Raw genomic sequence first — 22,961 nt, forward strand, 5'->3', positions numbered from 1 at the left:
TATATTTGATTAATTTGTTTTCCACAATTTATTCATTTAAAATGATATATAGTATATTTGCAACACAGAGTGGAAGATACTCTCAGTATCGCCCTGGTGTAAGACCACCTTTAACAATTGAAACGTTTATTGAAATGGCTTTAGCCATGTTTGGTGACCAGATCAGAATATTCTCCCCCACCTTCATCTTCCCCATCTCCTTCCCCTTCCCACTACATTCAGCCTCACAACTTACCCCAATTGGGGATGCCATAGTCTCTCTCCAAGCGGTTGGGAGCAGTTGGGACTCTTGTGCAGTGTTAACATAAAAATATTTAAAATAACATAAATCATGTAAGACTACTATAATACTGGCATGAGCCTAACACGGTAGTTGAGAAAATCAACAAAATTGTAATTTTTTAAATTTGTAAATAAATTATATTACACGTTTTTTATCCTGGTCAAAATTAGACTGGCACACACACATTACAAATTCATAACAATTTGGTTTTCCCGTAAATCAACGTGATAAAGTGTTATTTCTAATAATTACATTATTACCTACATCATAAGTAAAAGCGCAAATAATATGATGATGTAAGCTAACCATTGTTTCTAATGTAAATTTTAACCTAAAATAATAACGGCGGATATAGGTACCTACCTACATACACGTGTGGATTTTTTTATTATGATTAAAATATTAGCATCCTTATTTATTTTTTCCGAAAGTACAGGGTTTTCCAATAAGAGGTGTTATTTTGAATATTAATTAAGGAATTAATGATTTTTTATTTATTTATTTATTACACGCCCTTGTGGGCTTTTCTTTAAAAAAAATACAAGCATTTTAAATCAGAGTAAACACTTAAAAATTAATACAATACAGAAGAATGTAAACATAATGGCAAAAATGAATCCTCACGCATGTAATTGAATTTAAAAGATTCAACAAAACAAAATAGTAGAAGCGGAGAAGTTATATGCGTACATAGGTCTATTTGTGTCAAGAAGAATAAATTTTATGGCCGGAATTGGATGGTATTGATCTGGACAACGTTTAATTTCAACAAGACGGCGCTACGTGCCACACAAGCAACGAAACCATTGATCTTTTACGGAAAAAGTTTCCGGACCGTGTTATCTCTCGAAGAGGTGGTTCCAATTGGCCACCGAGATCTTGTGATTTAACAACACCTTGCGACTTCTTCCTTTGAGGCCACGTGAAAAAGAAGGTCTACGCCAACAGCCCAGCGTCGATTTAAGACCCCAAAGATGGAATCCGTGAGGCTATCGAAGACATAAGGCAGCCACTTTGCGATTTGGTTATGGAAAATTTCATGAAAAGGATTTGGTCCTGTAGGCGTGGTCGTGGTGGTTATTTGACTAATGTTTTTTTTACTATTAACGGCATACCTTCCTCTTTATAATGAAATAAACGTTCGATCATTTATATTAAAAAATGGCACTTTTCTTTGAATATCAAAATACCACCTCTAATTGGAAAACCCTGTATTATCGCGATGTCGGAAAATTTTCACATTTCATCATAATATATATTATCAAGGCAGGTGGATGAACACGTGTTGCGGTAAATTAGGAATTTACTAAAATTTTATGGGATTACCAACATTGATGTATTATATTTAGAACCTATTTTTTAACACCAACTGACCTCCAACTCCCCAACGCTATGACTAAAACTACCGAATCCGGTCTACGCGCACCGCTTATCGCGTTCTTATAGTGGAACAAGTTTCGAAGATAAATTGTAACTCTATAATTACCAATACTTTGAAGAGACTCGTAATAAATTAGCAATGCTATTTTTTCTCTGTTTAATATTAATATTGAGAAATATTTCATTAATTTTACAAAGCAAAATTATTGAGAAATACTATTGGAAGAGTTTTGGTTAAATCGTTTCATTCTATTATATTTGTAAAATTGTTGAGTTTTAGTGGTACTTAAACAAGGATACAACCAAAAACATCATCGCTGATTTTTTGCTGTTCGAAAAAAGTGTTAAGTTTCCATTGTTGAAACAATCTTTGTGAATTTTTAAAAGAGTTTTTTTTTCTCACTTTAATAATGCTTGGGTACTTACTTCAAAAGCATTATAATATGGTTTCGGTGTTCATATATATTTACAGCTGACTGTTGATCCGTACGCTCGCCGTATAACGTATGAGTGCTATATCATATAAACGAAAATGTATGGAATTTGTAAATATATATGGAGATTTTTTAATAAAAATTCTTAAGAGGAAGCTACAAGCCAAAAATGTGTATATTCTTGGTATACCTTATATTGTAGGTAATATGCATTAAAATCGCTTGACTTGAAACGTTCGATTTCAAGCACAAAACTGGTTATTATTTATTTTGTAAATAATTTTTTAAGAAAGCAAAAAAATTTATGAAGTGAAACTGTTACAAATAATCTTAGCTTTAAAATTTTATTTTTTAAAGTTGTTTCCTTTATTCGTTCATACATTTCTATAGAAAAAATGTTTTTTTTAATAATTTAAATTTATATTTTTTATTGAGTAATTTGTTTTTTATTTGTATTCTACTCAAACGACGCGATAGTACAACCTTCAATTTATCTAAAGCATATTTTTTGGTTTTCATAATGTACACCAATTCGTTATAAAGATTAATCAAAATAGTGATTTAGCATTAAGTTTCCCCTTAAGTTGGTACCTATGTTTTCAGTATTTGTTTTCGGTGGAAACCAAAAAGAAAATCTTTTACGGTATGTTTCATTAGTGTTACATCTTTAATAAAACCACTTTTCATTATGATTATTATTATCGTACAAGCTTGAGATATTTTTACATTAGCCTAAAAAAACAAGCAGCCATAACCTTTTACTGTTTTTTTCTTGTTGAATAATGTGAAGCAAACAATAATTTGTAATGGCTTCTTATATAATTTTTGGACAGTTACAAAACTCTAATAACTTGGGTTTGTTAGATGCTTACTTTTTAATTAATTCCGACGAATTCGTAACTATAATTTCTTTTTTTTTAGATCTATATCTACGGATGTAAGTAATTTAAGTTTTTTATACTTGTTACTTAGTTCGGCTTTTAAATTTGCTACTTAGTCCTGCTTTTTATATTTTAGTCTACATTTACTAAATACTTAGTTGTATATTACCAATTTAATCATCTGTGAACATTTATAATTGGTTTGGGTTTTTCCATCCTCCTTTGTATATTAAATTAATATTAAAACTGTGTATCTCCATTAAAATAAATAAATAACATGAATAAAAAAAGTAAAACGGTTTAATAATTTAGAAAACGTGTTTTAAATATAACATTAGTTGTAAGGTAATCACCAGATTACCTTACCCACAGTAACGAATTATTAAAATCCCGTAGTATTCATTTAAAAAAATTTGAAATTTTAGCCAACGTTTATCAGAATTAAATATTTCATCGTTATTTTTTTCTTAAAAAAGGTAAGAAAAAAAAATTCGGATAAACGTTGGCTAAAATCAGTTTTTTTCATACATTGAAATAACACAACCATAGACTAAATTATTATAATACATCAATGAACACAACACTTGCTCTGCTACATTATATACCTACCTAGTTATTTCACTTTTACACAAATGTTAGTATGTAAATATTTAGTTTTCTGAAAATGTATCATTTTCTATTAAACATAAAGCAGGTAAATAGTATATTGAATTTTGAAAACTGAATTAGTCATTTCGTAGACACATATCATAGAGAATAAGAATAAAAAATGAAACGTTTGTAGCAGACATTTCTCTTTTTGAAAACACTCCTCAATTTATCCAGTAGGTAAGCAAACGCATCCGCTGCCAAGACAAAGCCTCTCCCTATGAACCCGGGGACCGCTGCTAAGTCACCAAACGTAGCGAATCACTTGGGGCGACTAGGTGTTGGTTACCCAATAAATGGTCACGGAACAGTGGTACCCATACCCTTCTCCCACATTGTAAAGTTAAATTTAAGTAAGCAAATCTGCAATATAGGTCTAAATGGTTCCATGAATAACAATGACAGTTCAACACACTTTTAAAAAGTGATATAAAGTCATGAAAAACGATGAAAAGAAAAATTTAAACCTAACCTAACCTAACCTAACCTACTTAACCCAGTTAATATTGTTTTTGTTTCATCACTTTCCATGACTTTATATAACTTTTTAAAGATGTGATGAATTATCATTGTGATGATTTATCCGGTCACCGCTCTAAATATATTATAATTATCTACTTAAAGTAAAAATTATGTATGTCAACATATTTAAAAAGTGTTTTTTAATTACGATGGAGGAAAAAAAGGTATAAAATCACCCCTTTACAATAAGTAAGGAGTATGCATTTATAATGTAGGTAAGTACTTTAATATTAATTAACGACTTTAATATTTTAATCTTACAATATTCTAACAAGAATCTAATAGCAACTCACTACAATAGTTAACTATTAGTATCTATCTATATTGACATTCCCTTGTTTAGACATTGAAATTCTCTCAAATAATAGCAAATATCACGCGTAAACATTTGTGATATTAATGAAAAAAGAATTTATGGTAATTTTAAGGCTTGGTGTTCAGATATTAATTATAAAGTCATTTTTGTTAAACTGCACCGTGCCTCAGGAAATTTATTGTTATTGCATACTTAAAATTTACAATCTTAGAAAATCAATTACATACACTTTTACAGAATTTATTGATCGCATGTCTCTGAATAATAATTTACAATTCAATTATACCAATTATAACTCCCTAATAACATTAAACAATGCGAGAAGTTGAAGGAAATAGAAAATAATGATTTTTGTACATACAGAACAAAGAAAGAAAGCATTCCATTGTTTTCATAATTTAATTTACTTTGACTTAAAATCGACATATAATTTTCTCTAGGTAACTTCCCTCTGATATATGCATCTAAATAAGAAGAAATAAATATTTTTATAAAATATATTAAACATATACATATAAAAAGCAGCGGAGGAAAAAAAAGGTTTATTATTGACACAATGGTAGTTACACAAAGTACCTCGACATGTCAATTACTAGTCAAACATGGAAAATGAGACATCCGTTACACAGAGTACACCTGATCGATACCTTATTATTTATTTTATAAGTGGCTAACCCAATGTTTACTCGAAGAAAATCAACAGGTAAGAAAATATAATATACCTACTCCAGTAGCCCTTGTATAGTGTTGATTTTTTTTTCAAGCTCTTCGAAAAAGATACAAGCAAAAAAAACTATATCGATTTACAAATTGTTGCATTATAATGAGAGATATCGAATTTTTTATAATACTGCGTCAAATGTTTACCTCGGGTAGTAGGTACTGAGTACCTATTTAGTTTTATTATTTTAGCGTATTTATGAGGGTAGCACTGCAGGTAACAGTATTTAGTCTGTATAGAATACAGCAGCGATGATGATGCAGTGGCGATGACATTGGGCCAGCCCCACGTAATTATTATTTAGCAGTTGAATTTACCGCATAATTTAACGTGGCAGGTTGGTTAGGGAAGCAGTCGGCCGCCAGAGCGCCGAACGCCGAGCGCTGCGCGGAACCGTTTGCCCGCCATCTCAGTGCCGGTTACCAGCTTGACGCATTGCAGGTGCGTGGCAGCCAATCAGCGAGCAGGATCCGCAGAGGAAGTCTTGTAAACAAGCCGCACCCAGACACTATAAAACCAGCCTTACTTCTCTGGATTAAATTAATCCCGCGCGAATCTCCCGTGCGAAAGTGCAACGCAAATAAAACGCGAAATTTGAAAAAGTTTCATCCAGAAACGAGCCCGAAAAGACGCGAAATCCCGAATAAAGGGTAAAGTAGTCCGCGCGGAGTAATACAGTTTCGGCTCGGACGGTCGTGTCAGGGACTGCCAGAGCTACGGAGCGGCAGTAGTGTTTTACTCGTCGGCCCGTACGTTCGGTTCAGTGCCGTGTCTCGCGAACTTAGTGTAGCTCCGGTTTATCCACCTTAATCTACCATGGTGAGTGTTTCTTTTCGCCATCCGTGCTCAAAGAGTGTTCAAGGAGATCCCCGCTAGAGGAATACACGATTATTTCTGGGTTTATTGTGAATTTTGTGTGTGTCCCAGAGAAGACCATTATCCCAACGGTCATTTCTCTTTGCCGCAATGCGGGGCATTATACCGCTCTTCTGTCTCCATTCTCAAACTGTGTTATCCACAAATAACCCGGTTCGCGTATCTGTTATGTGTGTAATGTAACTTGTTTTATTTGGGGCGGAACCTATATTTTGACATTTGCACGAAATGGAATTGTCCGCTTTGGGAATCACTAACGGATTCTTGGAATCGTTAGGTGGTACCGGCAAAATGACGTTGCTCGGCGGATCGTCTCATTGTTTCGCCATGACGCATCCTACAAATATGTAATCTAATGTCACTTCCTTGGCATATCTCTCCCTTTCCCTGCAATGCAGGCATCAACATACACTCTACAGACTGCAGACTGGCGGATTCACGCTGATTATATTATCAAGTGCTTATGTCAAAATTGCGATCGTTTTCGCCATTTGCCCAACCAACCAACTCTTTCTTTTTCCCCTACATTTGTTCTTTTCAAATAACAGCAGTGATTGATTCCTACGCATTCCGATGTTTAATATTTTTTGTCTAAATAAGTCGGCATCTTCACTCAACATTTCGCACTTCTGTTGTAAACGTAACCAACTGTTGGGAGGTTTCTATTTATTGATTTTCTGCGAAGTCGAAATGGCTTTGCGTTTTCGGAAATTAAGTCATCGTTGATTATAGCTATTGTGCCATTCCGCAATACGCAAAACACGTATTACATTATTATTCAAAGGCTTCCCGCCATTTAGCCGGCTTAATCTTTGCCCGATGCCGGCCGCCTTGGCAAAAAGGCCGTTAGCACTTGGCACAATCCGGTTTATGTGAAAGCCAATTCTTGGGGAATATTACTACGTGGATACATAATCATTAGGCGTTTTTCTCTGTACAATCATAAGCCGTTATCACAAACGGTCTTAATTAACCATGTAACAGATTGATAAGGAATCAATTTTGCTTTTCACAGGAAGTCTAACACCGCAGGATTTTTTTTTATGAAAATCTTTTAAAAGGGCGTTTTCCTTGTCCCCCAACATCAATATTAACATTAATATGTTGCCAACTGTTTTATTTTAAACAAATTACTAATTAAGTTGACCCGATAATAATATACGCATAATTTTTTTTTACTGTCTGGCTTATTATTGTGGTTTTGGGTTTTACGACTTGGAACATTTATGGCAGACGCCTTATCTAAGTGTAATATTAAACACAAGTCTAATCTTTGTATAAACACGAAATGACATCAGTTTTTTTTAAACCAACAATAAAATAATTGTTGAAATAGCGGCTACATCCTGTTAACACCTACTAATTGGAATATTTGGAAGTGTGGTTCAAATTGCCAACTAAACAGTTGATATAGCCCACACATTTCAAATTTGGCCCGATTGTTATGAGACCAGCTAGATTGGCAGTGTCAAAAACAGGAATAATTGCTTTATTTACCAACGAACGCTTCAAGACTTCTTGTGTTTACAAGAAAATTAGTATTGTCGATTAATTGTTACACACGGAAAACTACCATTGATTTCCACATCGGACTCAAAAATAATCATTTTACATTGTGACTTAACAAAATAATTATTATGTAGTAGATTATTATATGAATCTATTAAATGACTGACATCATTCTTGTCAGAAGTGGGTAGTAACTTCCTTCCTCGCTTAGTTTCAGTAAAAATCCTTACCTTGTGTGAAAAATGACACATACATTCAGTATATTCTAGAATTTATCATTTTATCCTACAACTGGTCTGTCTCGTCACCAATGGAAGTCTAAACTTGAACTTTATAGTAAGTTTTTGATAAGTATTTGAAATTATAATTCGTGGCAACTGTGTCATTGATAAAGAATTATCATTTTACAAGCAAAACTTATCTAATCTTTTTCCATTTAATTCCAAGTTATTAATTCAAATTCTGACTTAAAACCAGCTATAAATTTATCTCTTTGGGTTTGGTAATGATAATTATTGGATCCTGTGATAACGAGCATATAGGAACATTACATAATTAGATTGATAAAATGTTGCTTACTGTATTCATTCTTAATATTGTGTGTTACGCCCCGCAAGAGTTTTTCCAACTAAAAAAACCCTATAACACCCTAATTTTGTGTCTGTCTTTGTATTCTGTGTTGATGAAATTTTTCCCTTATGTTTCTGTAAACACAAAACATTCCAATGTATTGTATTAAACCATTTATAGAAGCAATATATCTATGAATATGTCAACCAAATAAATGAATGGCCATTTTGTTATTATACAGAGAAAAATTGCAGATTTGAATAATTTTGAATTCAAATCATGAAATGAGGGTGTTCCACTGCAACTGATGTTGCCATTTTTATTATTTATTTATCCATGTCACACGTAAGCCAGCCAGTTCTTACCTCAACATTATAATAGCTGTTCAGAATTTCAATTATTTTATTGGGAACTTAACTCCTAGTGCATTTTTATTTACTTATTAAAATCCGCATCACATTTGCTCAATTGATATTATAGTACGCCCTGGTGAAAGATCACCAATCAAAACGTAGCTTGAAATGGCTTTAACTGTCTTGAATGACCACATTTAAATAGTCAGGTGGTATTTCTCAACCCGCCCTGTCATTAATGGGAATGCTGGGACTCATGGGTAGTATTCATTAAAAAAGATGGTCATTGTTTTACCATTGAATAATAATAATTTGTGTAGCGCCATTTTTATGAAAAATTTCCTCAAGAAAGACATATTACCTGAAGTTACTGAACTTGAAATTATCAATCATTGCTTACATTTACAATGTCAAACTGTGAAAAGCTTTGACCTTTTCTATGGCAGTAAGAGATCAGAGGTTAGGTTACACTATCAGTTCTTAGCCACTCCAGTGCTGGTGTTTTCTCAAAATGTATGCCTCGAGCAAAGGAGATTTCCCGGCAATCAGTTTTGTATTCAGTAGCGCTTGTTCAAAAAAAAACATACCTCTGAATATTAATATGGAAACATATATACTACTTACCGAGATTTAAAGCCAATGAATCTACCTATAATTCATTGTTTATCTTAGATTGTAGGTTTTACAATAACTGAGCTCTTCAATTTAAAAATAAATTTGAATAAATTATCTGCCTAAATTTAGGCAGCCATCACTCAAGGTCTAGAGCAATGAGACCTAAACATGGGTAGCCACAGTTTGGTAAGATTATCAGTTCTTCAGAAGGTACTGCTTTGTTTTGTAGTTTCGACTGATATTTTTTGACTTGTATCAATGTATTTTGTATGTTTTGATGACAGTGTATTCTCCTGTTTGCAGGCTGACCAACTAACAGAAGAACAAATCGCGGAATTCAAAGAGGCGTTTTCATTGTTCGACAAAGACGGAGATGGCACCATCACCACCAAAGAACTTGGCACCGTTATGCGCTCCCTCGGCCAGAACCCCACAGAGGCAGAGCTCCAGGACATGATTAATGAAGTAGATGCTGACGGTAAGATATCCTAGATCATAAACCTTCCTGTCTTCAATTAGCGTTACCACAGATCAAAGAAACCACTAGATATGCCATTAAGGATGAGTGCAAGATAGTTGGATGGTTTGTGGATGATCTACCTGTCAATGATTTGCAAATAATGTATCCAACAGTCTGCAGGTGACTCGCATTGCTGTCTTTTAGTATTTTATTCTGCGATATTAAATCTGCTTATGAACAGTTATCACTTTTTACAATGGTGCCACTAAATATTGCCTCCGTAAAGGCAAATGTTGCAAAACTTCACAACACAATTTGAATGTATGAAATTATACTAGCCACCAATGAACGCTATTGAATGACCAATAATTCACACCCTTTTTGCACACCTTTTGCTTGCGGTCTAGGTATGCATGAATGTTTTTTTTTTTTTGACTTCCAACTCTGACAAAAAAATCTGTCTGACCCAATAAAAGTTCTCAAATGGTGAGCTCTGGCATCTTGATATTTGCACACCCTTTTCTGTCTGTGATCTTTGATCCATTTCCACCAATAGCTACGGAATATCTGTTAAATATTTAAAAATTAACATTTTGACATGGGTACGTAACCCCTTGTGCTCTTAGTTATTTAGCTAGTAGATTGCCCTTCATTCTTTCTGTACCAATATTTTGCATACTTTTTTGTAAATTCAAAGATAAGTTGTTAGCAGAATTCCTCTTTATCTTGTATAAGTATGACTTATTTGAATTCTGTGGTAAACAATCATATTCTAGGCAGATATCCCTCAAGCCAGCAGTGGTCAAAGCTGATTTTGATCCAGAGATAACCAGTTTGATTCCTATTAATGTACAAAATATGACAATTTAATCGCGCCTTTGGATATCCAACTTTGAATAATAATTGTTTAAATTACTTAATAGCTATACCCCCGCAATTGAATAAAGAACTGCCTATTATAATTAATTTGTCATGTTGGTAATGTGACGAGGGATATTTAAAATGTCCAATTAGTTGAAATGCGGCCTCATTAAGTGCTCTGCGTAAATGTAAATTGCGCCAAAGTATATAAATATCCTGTCTATTGAAAGACAATAGGGTAATAGAAATGTAAATCTATTCAAATTAACTCATCAGGTTTCTTGGAAGGAAGTAATACACCCTTGTAAGAGGAGATTACAGTTAATTATTGTTATCTGCATAGTGTAGATCTCTGACACACAATAGGATAAACCTGCGTATAGCTAATTCCACTACTGTTTAATTTAAAGGTGCTGTTATTGTTTTAGAGAGATATTCTTATATCCATCTGTTTACATATGCAATGACACCTGTTTCCAACGCAAACTTGCTAAACCTTTTTATCTTTGGCTAACCAAACCGACTACGCATCTTTAAGGTAAACACGCCCAAGGACGCATAATACGGAAATATCTTTTGAATAAGTTGAAATTTTAACAACATCTGAAACTGTTTGCAAAGCCGTATTTGGGCAGCACGTTCATTTTCATATTTGCAAACGTTACTACATATTTAGTAAGCTAAGCCAACAATGAAAATGTATTAATTCATTCCTAAAGATAATTTTATAATCTTATCCACACGAGAAATTATATTTTAGCATAATATTTTTCATTAATCAACAAGGATGTAGAATTTTACTCTTCACACAAACTTCAGTCTGATAAAGAGATGAGATTTTCATGACAAAAGTATTATATTATGGATAAAAAAAACTTGGGTTTATTACTCCGTATTGCACTTCCGCATCTCTAGCCAACGTTTCGAACAGCGTTACAGTGTCCATCATCAGGGCAGGGACGAAGCCAAGGCAGAAGGAGGAAGCGCAACACTGCATTATAACCCTAAAATTAATCATGATAAACCTACGGTCTCTTCTCTAAGAAGAAATCAACGAAGCAAATATTCCTAGTGCATTATTCATACAACTATTATTAACCACTTAATTATTTTTTATATGAAACAACAAAAGAGTGAGGCGGCGAAAACCGTTTGCAATACACTTGTCTAATAAGTAATTTTAGTTACCTAAAACGTAAAGTGAGCCATTTTTTAATGTTTGCATTAAAAATTTCACATTTCAAAAAATATGTGTTAGTTGCTACTAATAAAATATGAAAACGTATTTCACCAGCACCTTTCAAAACCAGTTCTAGCTTTCAGATAAGTTCAGAAATATTCCATTTATTTGGATTTTATTGCAAAGCGGAAATACTCTAATCTGTTTATATTATAGTTTGTTAATTGCAAATACCAATGCGGGCTGCATGCTAAAATTGAACATATTGAACACAAAATCTAACTTGCATTTATTCAAATTTCCGTGAAAAAGATTACTTTGCTAATAGTCCTAGACAAAATGTCCATTGTTTCCAAGTAAGTTAATTGATTATCTCCGGGAGATGATTAGTATTGCTTTGACAATCTTTTCAGCTCACGTGTGGTATTGATCTGAAGGTGACGTAAGTTGCCGTCTTCGCTGGTTTTGTGGCATTGTTCTCGGTTTGTATTGTTCTCCAGTCCAACTCTATATTTAACTAATATGATAATCAATAAGAGACTGGGGAACAGATATTCCTTACGGCGCAATGGAATAAACTAGTAAAATAATCTGTTGATAACTACGTTTTGTATCATAATATTTGTCTTAGCCATTTAACTTACGCTGTCAATGCGTCATTGATATTTATATGAAACGTCAAGGAAATTTTACAGATGGGTGAAGACTAACCCTTTAAAAGACTACTAGCCACAAACATCATATTCCACTAAAGGACGGATCTGACCCATATGTGCCCATACATCATAAAAGTATTTTTCTATGATGCAGGGAGATATGTCATTTATTCATCGTTGGAAAGAGAAATAATTAATCTTCTGAGTTTGTCTCAAATATTTATACATGTATGAAATTATGAAAGTGTGTGATTACAAATTGCCAGGTTGAAGGTTTAAAAATATATTGTACATACGGTATAAAAAATGAATTGAAGTTTTCTTACTAATTCGTTACAAAAAATGAATGTGTTTTTCTACATATCTAATTCTTTGAAAATTATGGATTTTTCGAGTAGAATGTTTTGGTTAGTTTTTTGTTAACATTTTCATGTTTGGTAATAACATTTTATTATTTAGAAATAGCAATGTTTATTACAAAGGAAGATAATCTTATGCAGTTTCTAACAAAAATGGTATTTTGTTTATACAGGGTGTATCGATACGTACCCGACAAACTTTAACCAGCTATTCCTTAGCACATTTGGAGTAAAAAATGTTATTGGCACTTTGCTGTCCGGTAACATTTTCTTTAATTACAAATATAAAAAATCCACACTCCGTCACTGTCATTGGCTTTGTTTCTCGTGTTCAACAGCTGTTATTAGCAAGTGTGTCATAAAGCATCCTCACTCTTTCATACACACTAAATAATAATAGTTAAAAATGAGACGAATGGTGCCATGCCATTTCGTTGTGATTGTAAAAGTGCACCAATGTAGGTACGTACGTACATTATTCAACGAAACTCGAATAAAATATTGCCAGATGGGTTTTCAAACTTATTTTCACCACATAGACATGTGGTGAAAATATGAATAATAATTTTTTTAATAAAAAAATGTTACTGGACCGCAAAGTATCCATAACATGTTTTACTCCAAATGTGCCAAGGAATAGCTGGTTAAAGTTTGTCGGGTACATGCCGATACACCCTGTCTATATAGAGCACATTTAAAATACCTTGGAAGCATTCTGAAATTCAGGGAAAAATATAAAAAGCCTGAAGGGTTAAAGAGTCTAGTTGTGCCGATAGATTGCCGCCATTATTAGGGGGTTATAAAATGACCACTCATCTCTTTCTAAATTACACACTTGTCGTGAATTTGATTATGTAGGTATCTCTATTCAACCTACACCATTTTCGGCAATTTAAAACTGAATTGATCAATAAAATATTGTCATTAGTGTGTACTGATGTACCAGTTCATTCCCTCCATTCCTTTTTGTTGTTTATCTTTGTTTACTGCATGGGCGGCTTCTTTGTAAACAAAACGTTTAAAAATGATAATATTTGACACCTTTCAATCTCAAGTGTATACGGCTGTTATTTATATACTTCTAACCTTTTGATCTGTTCTCCACTTCCTCACTGATATTGCTCGGGAAGACTGATGTTTCCCAACAGGCAAATGTATAATAGTCACGACTCTATTTAGTGTTTTATACACATTCTTATTTAGTATCCAAGTCATATAATTGATTGCAATGACAAATTAACTTTCTCTCGTGAAATGTGCCTTTCCGCCAGCAGCCAGAGCAAAAACACTTGGAATACTCTATTCTGTTTGTTCATGTTTTTAACTAACGTTTTATCATATATTTCTAACCAAGAAACAGTGTTAGGTGTCCAATTTTCGCTGATAACCACCACCATAGAACTGTTGATTTTGATATTCAATAATTTAGAGCTTCCTTGTGTTCTTCTCAAGACAAAACTACACATTAAATAAATATTATACTCACATTGGTCTTAGGTATTTCAATGTGCTCCCTTGCAAACAACATGGAAATCAATAATAGGTGTTTCAAGTGTCTCCTGACCTTGTTTGTAACGTTGCAAAGTGTTTATACCAATCAATTAACATCACAATTTCGTCAAGGTTAATTTCTTCCATTATTACTAACTGTTATTGATTCGCTGCAGGCAAAACGTCATTAAATTAATTGAAGGAAATTTTTATTGTCTTGGGTTACCACCAATGTGCAGTGGGCGCTTGTGTCACCACTGATTCAAGGTTAATTTCATAGTCAATTTTAATTTTGTCAGGAATTTGGTGTAAACCAGTTAAACGGGTTTTTAACCATGTTTGAATTTCAATTTTATTCACTTTCCTATGTTAGGAATGTTATCACGTATTTATCCTTACAATGACGTAAGAAATAACGTAGAATCACAATATCTATCAAATAAATATAACTGTTTATGTCTTTCTTGATAATTCCTACTTCTTAAGCGTTTACTATGATTTTATTTTAAGTGCATTCGCACTTAATGTAATTTGTGATATGCACTTGTAGATTAACACTTAATAATGTCAGTGGGCTTAGCTGACATAATGCGATCTTAAAGCCTTATAAGGTTTCACAGTTGCATTGGTTTTAACCCTGTACTTGTTAAATAACGTTGCATCGGTGAACACGTCTCATGTTTAATGCAACGTGACTCATGACTTGGATGTGTTACGTTTTTATTAATTAATTCATTGATGTGGAATCGCTTGATTAATTAGATATAGCCATGCAAAACTGGTCTTAAATTAACTGGACTTATGGTGTTCACAGGTAACTTCCTGCTAACTGTATAGTATTCTAAAATGACGACTTAATTGTTCTGTTACTTTAATTTTCCACTTTGCAATAAAATCTAAATAAGTGCAAAATTTCTGAATGTACCTGAAAACAAAAGCTGTTTAGGTAAGGCGATGAAATACGCTTTCAAATATAATTTTTTGAAATATTAAAATTTTAAATATTAATATTAATCCACCTATTGTGCGGCTGACTACATTTGTAGTCCAGTGAAACCGGCACTACCTTTAGTTGCATTGCAGTGTGCAGCGCGTTGAGCTAGGTTTTAGAAGTTTTAATGCATTTCGTTACTGTCCATGAAAAGTTTAAAGTAAAAAAAAAAAAACGATTTTGTATATTCGTTTTCTAATTTTCAATATTAAATTTTGATTCTAGATATTTACAGGGTTTAAAAAAAATGCCTCATTTTACATCTTTTTGTAACTAACATTACTGATAATGAAAAATAAATAAAAACATGCATTTTATTAGACAAATGTATTACAAACGTTATTGTCACATAATGTTTTTATCGTTCATACAAAAATTATTGATAAAAAATTCACAGAAGTTTCACAATTTTTTTTTTTCAAATGACGATTGGAACCTTTGGTTTTAATGAAAATAATTCTTCTGTGGTTAATTTCTAGATTCAAATTGTCAGATTGTATTTCTTACCATGGAAGTGAAGGAGACAGTATGAGCTGTTTCCAATGTGAACAAATTAGCTTGAGGGGTTAAACTCCTCTTCATCACTCACATAATAAAGTCGTATGCCAAAAATAATTGCTAAATGATTTTGGAAAATTTACTCATTTTTAAAATATGTTTGTGTGCCAATTGTTTGATACATTTGTTTTTCATATTGAGCACCCGCGTCTAGTGTGTTCTATATCCACAAAGGTGACAAACCAATGAAATATTTTACTGGTCGACTTTTTAATCTGAAAACATTACTCACTTGGTCAGTTTTTACTTAATCCATTTGTGACCAGCTGATACGGAGATTTGTGGCGAGCGTATTAATCTCGCCAACTAATGACCACCGCCCACTGTGTGTTTCTAGAACGCCGTCACTGCTTTCTAAATTAACCGATATTTATGAGACGAAAGATATTTTTATTTATTCTTCCGAATCGTTTAAATAAACTAGCAAGTACCACCACCCCAGTTGAAATGTGCCATTTCAACACTTGTTTGAAGGTTTTTGCTGTTTTGCAAGTTAGATTTCTGCTTAACTAACAAAAAATCCATTCACACAACCTCTTTAACATGATTCATTTCAGTTGAGGCTTTATTCCCACCAGAGTGCAAAAATAAATTGGCATGAATTTTCTATGCATGTCGCGAAGTTAAAATACTTTTTTTGCCAATTAAGTCGACGTGGATGCATTGTTAATTAATAGCCAGATATTTTAACATGTCATAGATACAATTTAACCATACAGAAGGTAATTCTCATGCAATGTTTGCGCAGACATTTTAATTGTCTCCGTGTGCCATTAGTGTTTCCCTGTCACTCTGTTAACCTTTCCTCATCTGTGGTGTGTATTTACTACACATTGCTTCTAATAACTTTAATAACTCTATATATTTTAGATAGTTTTGAAATTCAATTAAAAATCAGAGTTTTTTTTGTTAAAAATCGGGAACAAATACACCAATACAATCAACCGTGTGATACTAAATACGCGAATAGTGTGCGAGGAAATGACACGCTATTGATGTCCCGCTTTAATTCGCTATGCTGGAACATGAGACATCCACACTTCTGCAGTTGTAGTTTTTGATTTAGACCATCGATACCTACGACCGCACAGCTGTGTTTGTGCCAGCCGCGCCGCTAGCCAGTTGGCCGCGAACCGTCCTTAGAAGTGGACCCCTCGCACGATTCTTTAGCATCTGCCGATGGTTTTGTCATGTTTTCAGCAATTAAATTACAATTATTATCACTTTTGATATAAAATATAATAAACATAATCGATTAGCTATGAATATTCTTATTTTTCCGATATTAAATCGCTTATTTTGAGATGTGTATTGACAACACAGCACCGTAACGCGTGTATTTTTTTAGCACAGTAAGGGAAAGGTTAATAAAATGGCTATTGTGACCAGTGACAGACTCCGACAGATCTTCCCTGTACCAACTGGGACAAGGCTGTAACCGATAAGCCACTGATTTGCATATTTTTTTCACCGAGAAACGTTTAACACTGCTGCGGGCTATGAATGCCTCTTGTGTAGGCACCATATCTTTACATTTTGAATAACAGAGCCTCACATTTGAAAACCTAAACAGTAAATCTATTGACTTAATTTGTTATGATATCTGTAAAAGTATTGTTTGCAAAAAATCTACTTTTCGAAGCCTTGCTACAGAATACCTTGGTCCTTTGATAATTGATAGATGCAGACTTTCAATGTTGCAAATAAATACGTGCATCTTTTATGTCTATTTTTATTTAAATTATTAATGACAGGCCACAACCACATCAATTGCTCAGTTTATTGAAAACATTATACAGTATTATGTTGCAGGCACAATTATTATTCCGTCAATCATTGAATTGTGAGCTAGCGTGTTACATAACCGTGATTTCAGCATGATTAATTATTATATGGACAAGGCTGTGAGATATAAAATAAATAACTCCATGAACTAGATTTGTGTGATAAAGTATCCCAGTTGATTAAAGATGCATTTTCTCTTTAACGTCCTTCATTCTGCAGCAGAGGTCAATGAAAATAATTATAAACAACTTTTTATGATAAAAATCACAATCTAATGGATGTGTAAAAGTATGAATTTTACAGAAACAAGTTTTTGATTGCAAACTTCTCGAGGTACTCTAACTAAACTACCCACTCGTCAAATATCCGTTTCAGAAATTCTTTTGAAAAAATGTACAATATTTAAAGTTTCCATTTTGTTTGTTTAGGTAACGGCACCATAGACTTCCCCGAATTCCTCACGATGATGGCGCGCAAGATGAAGGACACGGACAGCGAGGAGGAGATCCGCGAGGCGTTCCGCGTGTTCGACAAGGACGGCAACGGCTTCATCTCTGCCGCCGAGCTGCGCCACGTCATGACCAACCTCGGGGAGAAGCTCACCGACGAGGAGGTCGATGAGATGATCCGGGAGGCCGACATTGATGGAGACGGCCAAGTTAATTATGAAGGTAACCCAACTAGCAGACATACTCTTCTCCTAGCCGCTACTCTTGTCAACTAACTTACACGGACAATACGCCTTGCTTCGGTTCCATGGAAAAACAGAACATTAAAAACAAACCTATTCTTTTCCAAGACAAAACAGAACACTTAACTTAATCTTTTCTTTTTTGTCACTGTTCTGTTTGCTTCATACATATCTGTTGTACCGACTCTTGACATGATCCGACTCAAGTATTGATCATGCCGTGTCTCTCTCTGACTCCCCCAACTCTTCCTTCATTCACTTTGCGTCATCTATTCTCTATCCATTTGCTCTACATGTCCAAATCATCTAGGCATCCTTTTCTTGATTATTTCAGCTGCTATTCCTGATCAAGTTGTCTAAAATATTTATAAAGATGACAATAATTAACTTAATGTTTCTACTCTTGCCATAGATCTGTTGTGCTATTTTCCGTTTTCACCTTAATCCCTTGAATAATTTCTCTAGGGTTGTCATTTGGTATCTGAGCGTTGTTCTGTTGAGTTGGAATATTGCCACCATTGATTATTCTTTTGTTTCTTCATTATGTGTGCATTTCTGCAGCTATTGGTGCTTTCCACTGCTAAAACTTGCACGTGTATCCTGAAGTGGCAGTGTCCTGTTAACAGTGCTGCTGATTTTAGACCAACTTCTCACCAATCCATTATCCGTGAATGCGCCCTTGAGGACGATTTTCTCACAAAAACCGGCGCTATACAAATAATCCAATCATCTAATCTCAATCAATCTGCCCAAATCCCAATATTTCACCAAAACATAGTCACATTTTTCAGATTAATGAATTTACATAATATTGGTGCATTTGTACACGTTATGTTTCAAAGCCGGTGCATTAAGCGACATTTTACTGTTTGCAATATCGCAAATAAATCCTATGGAATGCCAATAAACGCAATCCCTTTGATTTGAGTCCAGCTGTCCAATAAACATTTCCATTGATCCCTTTTCAAATGGCGTAAGACTGACTGGCCATCCGATGCCCCCTCCCATTTCCTATTTGGTGTCAACAACACCCGAGCCACTCTCAATGTCTGCATCTATAATAGAATGATTTCACCCAAACCATTGGCGGGAAACAATTCTCTCTGGCTTTGAAACACCAACCAACTTCGCAAGAACAAGTGTCAAACAAACTTCACAATACATATCTCTTTTCCACTTTCACAATATCTAATGTCTATACTTCAGAATATTAATTAGCCAGTTTCATAATAATAACTGTCAATCTTTTTGTCAGCTTTACGATGATAACTGTCACTTCAATATTTAGCAACCAATTTCATGACGACTAGTGTCACACGTCACAATCACTGTGATTCCCAACTCCTTTGAAAAGGTCCCACATTGATGCGGTATATAAATACACAATCATCACTTTGACAGAGTTTAATTTAAACTGTTTTCTCTCTTGTAATAATGTATTATCTGCTGTTTACTGGCACAGTGCCACCACATTTTTCTGAGCATTTCTTTTGTCTTGCAAAAATATCAATTGAATGTAATAACAAATAAAGATGTGTTTTGTCTGCATACTCATTTAGAACAATGTGCTTCATAGTTAGTCTCGGATGGAATGTAGTATGCTTTTGTATCTATTACTGGTATAATGATCATATTTCACTGCTGTTTTATTATTTATGTACATGTTTCTGCACCAAACACAGCTGGAGAGATTGACAAATACCTCCCGTTTTTAATTAATTAATTATTTCCTGTCCCCCTGCTTAGTTTTAATAAATCTTTTATAGATTTGCCAGCAAAACAGATGACATAATCTGTAAATTTTATCAATTTTTACGCAAGGAAAAGCAAGTCATTGAAGTATTTATGCTTATCTTTAAGTTGATAAAATATCAGCTAGCCTCAAACCCAATCTGCCGTTTTTTGTTGGTGTTCTCGAATACTTGCTCAAAAATCATCCTTTTTATTTTGGCAATGAAGTAAATAATATCTGGAACCGATGGTTTAGCACATGGGCACAAGCTAAAATAATACATACGAATGCAGTATGCACATTGCTGTGTGTTGTACATATTATATCTTTCATTGTGTCCCAAGCCTGGCAGTGAGCCAAAACTTAATATAATATATTATTCCAGTCAGACTCGTCCCGTACTAACCGCTCATTGCATTCTTTGTGGGTTCCACGCAACAAGCGCATATCAATTCTTACACTTCCTGCTTGGGCTTTGTGTGCCCTTTGACACTTGCTCCAAGGTCCTCTACCTGCTGTGAACTTTGGTAACTGACATGTGGCACTTGGAATAAAAAGTTTCCATCTAACAAAACACTATTCTATGGTAGTGATCTATAGAGATAACTAGCTAGTATATCAGAATACTAATGTGTTAGTGGAACATTGAGAAGCTAATTGATGAAATTTCTGGAAAAACTTTGGCCGATGATGATTAAATATTTCACCACCTTCTGTGTATGTTTTTCTTTGTGTGTCACCGTTATTTGGATTCCATACTGTGTTTGTCCAGGTTGTTTTTATCATAATATGTACTTGTTCGCCGGCACTCTGCAATATAGTGACGAATGCAAAAAAATTCTAGTGACACCTGTTGGTACATGATTTGTTTGTGAAGTAAGAAGGTGCAGTTTGTGACCTGGTCTCCTCTGCTTCCAGATTTCCATGCTCTAGCTAAATTAATTTTCTTGAGAAGCCACAGTGAGTGCTAGCTAGCGCTGCCTAGGCCCAGATATAGGGCAGTATTAAAAAGGTTTAGAGATCGCGCTCAGTTAATGACGGAGATAAATCTGCATTAACAACCATAGGTACTGACACCATTCATATATGTTGGATTGCTGCAAGTTATGTTACTCACCCCCCCTAGTTGCCTCAACTATTCAACAACCAACCAATCAACTCTCTTGGAGACCACCCGATGCACCAAATGAAATCCTTGTGATTAAATAAATACCTAATACCACTTTTCTGTATCATCTCTGATGGCAATCTCGTTGCGCAAACATTGCAGCACTCGTCACATTTTCATTTTCTGCATTTGAGATGTTCACCGAGTTAGAACACACCCCCGTTACAGTAACTAATACATCATTTCAATTGTGTATGTTCCTAAGTGCATCTAGATGTCTGTCCTCAACTTCTCCTCTTGTATATTCCCTTCAAAGTAAACCCGCTGTATGAACTAGTGCCGCCGCCATTGGATCTGATTATTATACTCTGCAACTCTTGGCTGTTTGTGTTGCGTACATTTTGAAGGGAATGACACAAGCTGATTATTTCCTTTCGCCGATTAGCGGTATAACTTCTGTCATCTAACTGTCCTCTCTCCTACACTGGGCGCTCACATAAAACACAACCACTTGTACATATTGCCGAGGGTGGTGGGCACAGAGTGGTGAGAGTACAACACCTCTTCATTAGAGAACTGAGCAAGGAAATTTGGAAGTGTAGTAATGTGCTCCGGCATGTTCTGTGTGTAGCGGCATGTGTCGTAGTGTATTAGAGTCATGTAATAATGTATATGCGTATGTAGTGATTTAATGTACTAATTTGAGTTTCCTTCTCTTTGCAGAATTCGTCACCATGATGACGTCAAAGTGAGTTAGCAACGCGTAGATTGTTGTAATAAAAAAACACATATAATTCATGACACACAATACCATCATTTGCTGGACCTGCATTTCTCTAGTGTTTGTGAGGAAGCCAGTTACCGTTACAGTACAGTACAGTAAAGTTCCGTAACAGTAACAGTTCACTACCACCTATGAACTGTTCCTATACATAGACTCTGACTGGTTTCTAGAGTGCAAACTGTAAGTGTATTTATATAAGTGTGTGCGTTTCTCCCCCCACTGCTGAACGTGCAGAATGAGTGATTTAACTACTTTATTAAAAGAATATTATAATTGTAAAAGATAATTTTAATTATTTTAACACCACTTTTAATGACTAAGTATGTACGTATAATGAAAGTACGAATAGGGAGGAGAGATGTAACCGTCAGTATCATCCTAATTGTGTACATTTTTTGTAAGATATAATGTGTTTCCGGGGTGCAGGGGGCACCCCCAGCTTATTCCCGTAATTCTCTAATTGTTAATTTTAATATCCTACCTATATCTATATGGGGCTGCCCAATCATCAACCACATGGTGGGCCAATCAATCGCCTTCAAGCAAGATTATTGTAAATGTTCTTTTGTTTTTCTAAAATAATATCCAAACATAGACTAATTAAGAAAAAAAAAATATTAAAAAAAAACTTGAAAAAAATAAGATTGAAGAATGGGAGAACTCACCTATCTATTACCTGTTTTGTGGGCTGGTTCCTAGCAGGCCGAGAGACCAAGAGACCCAACCTTACCATCTGGTGTATGCAGATAGTGTTGTAACTTTACTTAGTACTTACTCTGCCGTGTCTTGTGTCTCTTAACAACCAACCAACCACTTCCACACTGATTCATTCTGTTTATAAATTATACAAAAGACATACTGAAATAAATGTTTCTTCATTTTTAGGTCAATAACTTATCTCGTTTTATTTTACTTCCTCTTGTACCAGGCAGCAACAGATACACCTGTACTAGACCTAACCTAACATATTATTATTGCTAAAACGGTAACATTTCAACACCTTTGAAAAGTAATGGAAAAAAAGTAGGTTATATTTATAACGGATAACCGCAAAGGTGTAGCTACATTCAAAAGAATAAGTAGGTTAGGTTTATAGGCCTTTTTAAATATGTCTATTTGAATTTCACTCTTGTTTTTGTGAATGCAAATTTTGGGTGTGGAAATTAACCCACTTTCTGACCTTCGATCGAGCTGAAA

The 22,961-nt window shown here is 34.3% G+C and overlaps 1 protein-coding gene across 1 annotated transcript; it reads left to right on the forward strand.

Annotated features, from left to right (window-relative positions):
- Positions 1–5,635: 5,635 nt before the first annotated feature.
- On the forward strand, positions 5,636–22,657 carry LOC149419720 (calmodulin). Its single transcript, XM_089637237.1, has 4 exons — positions 5,636–6,004; positions 9,412–9,586; positions 17,878–18,120; positions 21,704–22,657. The coding sequence occupies exons 1-4, from the start codon at positions 6,002–6,004 to the stop codon at positions 21,730–21,732; spliced, it is 450 nt and encodes a 149-aa protein (XP_089493363.1). The 5' UTR covers positions 5,636–6,001; the 3' UTR covers positions 21,733–22,657.
- The last annotated feature ends 304 nt before the right edge of the window (positions 22,658–22,961 follow it).

The sequence above is a fragment of the Hesperophylax consimilis genome, chromosome 11 (genome assembly GCF_061612785.1).
Source record: "Hesperophylax consimilis isolate HC1 chromosome 11, BYU_Hcon_1.0, whole genome shotgun sequence".
Classification (NCBI taxonomy): Eukaryota; Metazoa; Arthropoda; class Insecta; order Trichoptera; family Limnephilidae; genus Hesperophylax; species Hesperophylax consimilis.

Coding starts and splice junctions, on each gene's coding strand:
- LOC149419720 (XM_089637237.1), top strand. Junction 9,587..17,877: donor TAATGAAGTAGATGCTGACG/GTAAGATATCCT, acceptor TTGTTTGTTTAG/GTAACGGCACCATAGACTTC. Junction 18,121..21,703: donor CGGCCAAGTTAATTATGAAG/GTAACCCAACTA, acceptor TTCTCTTTGCAG/AATTCGTCACCATGATGACG.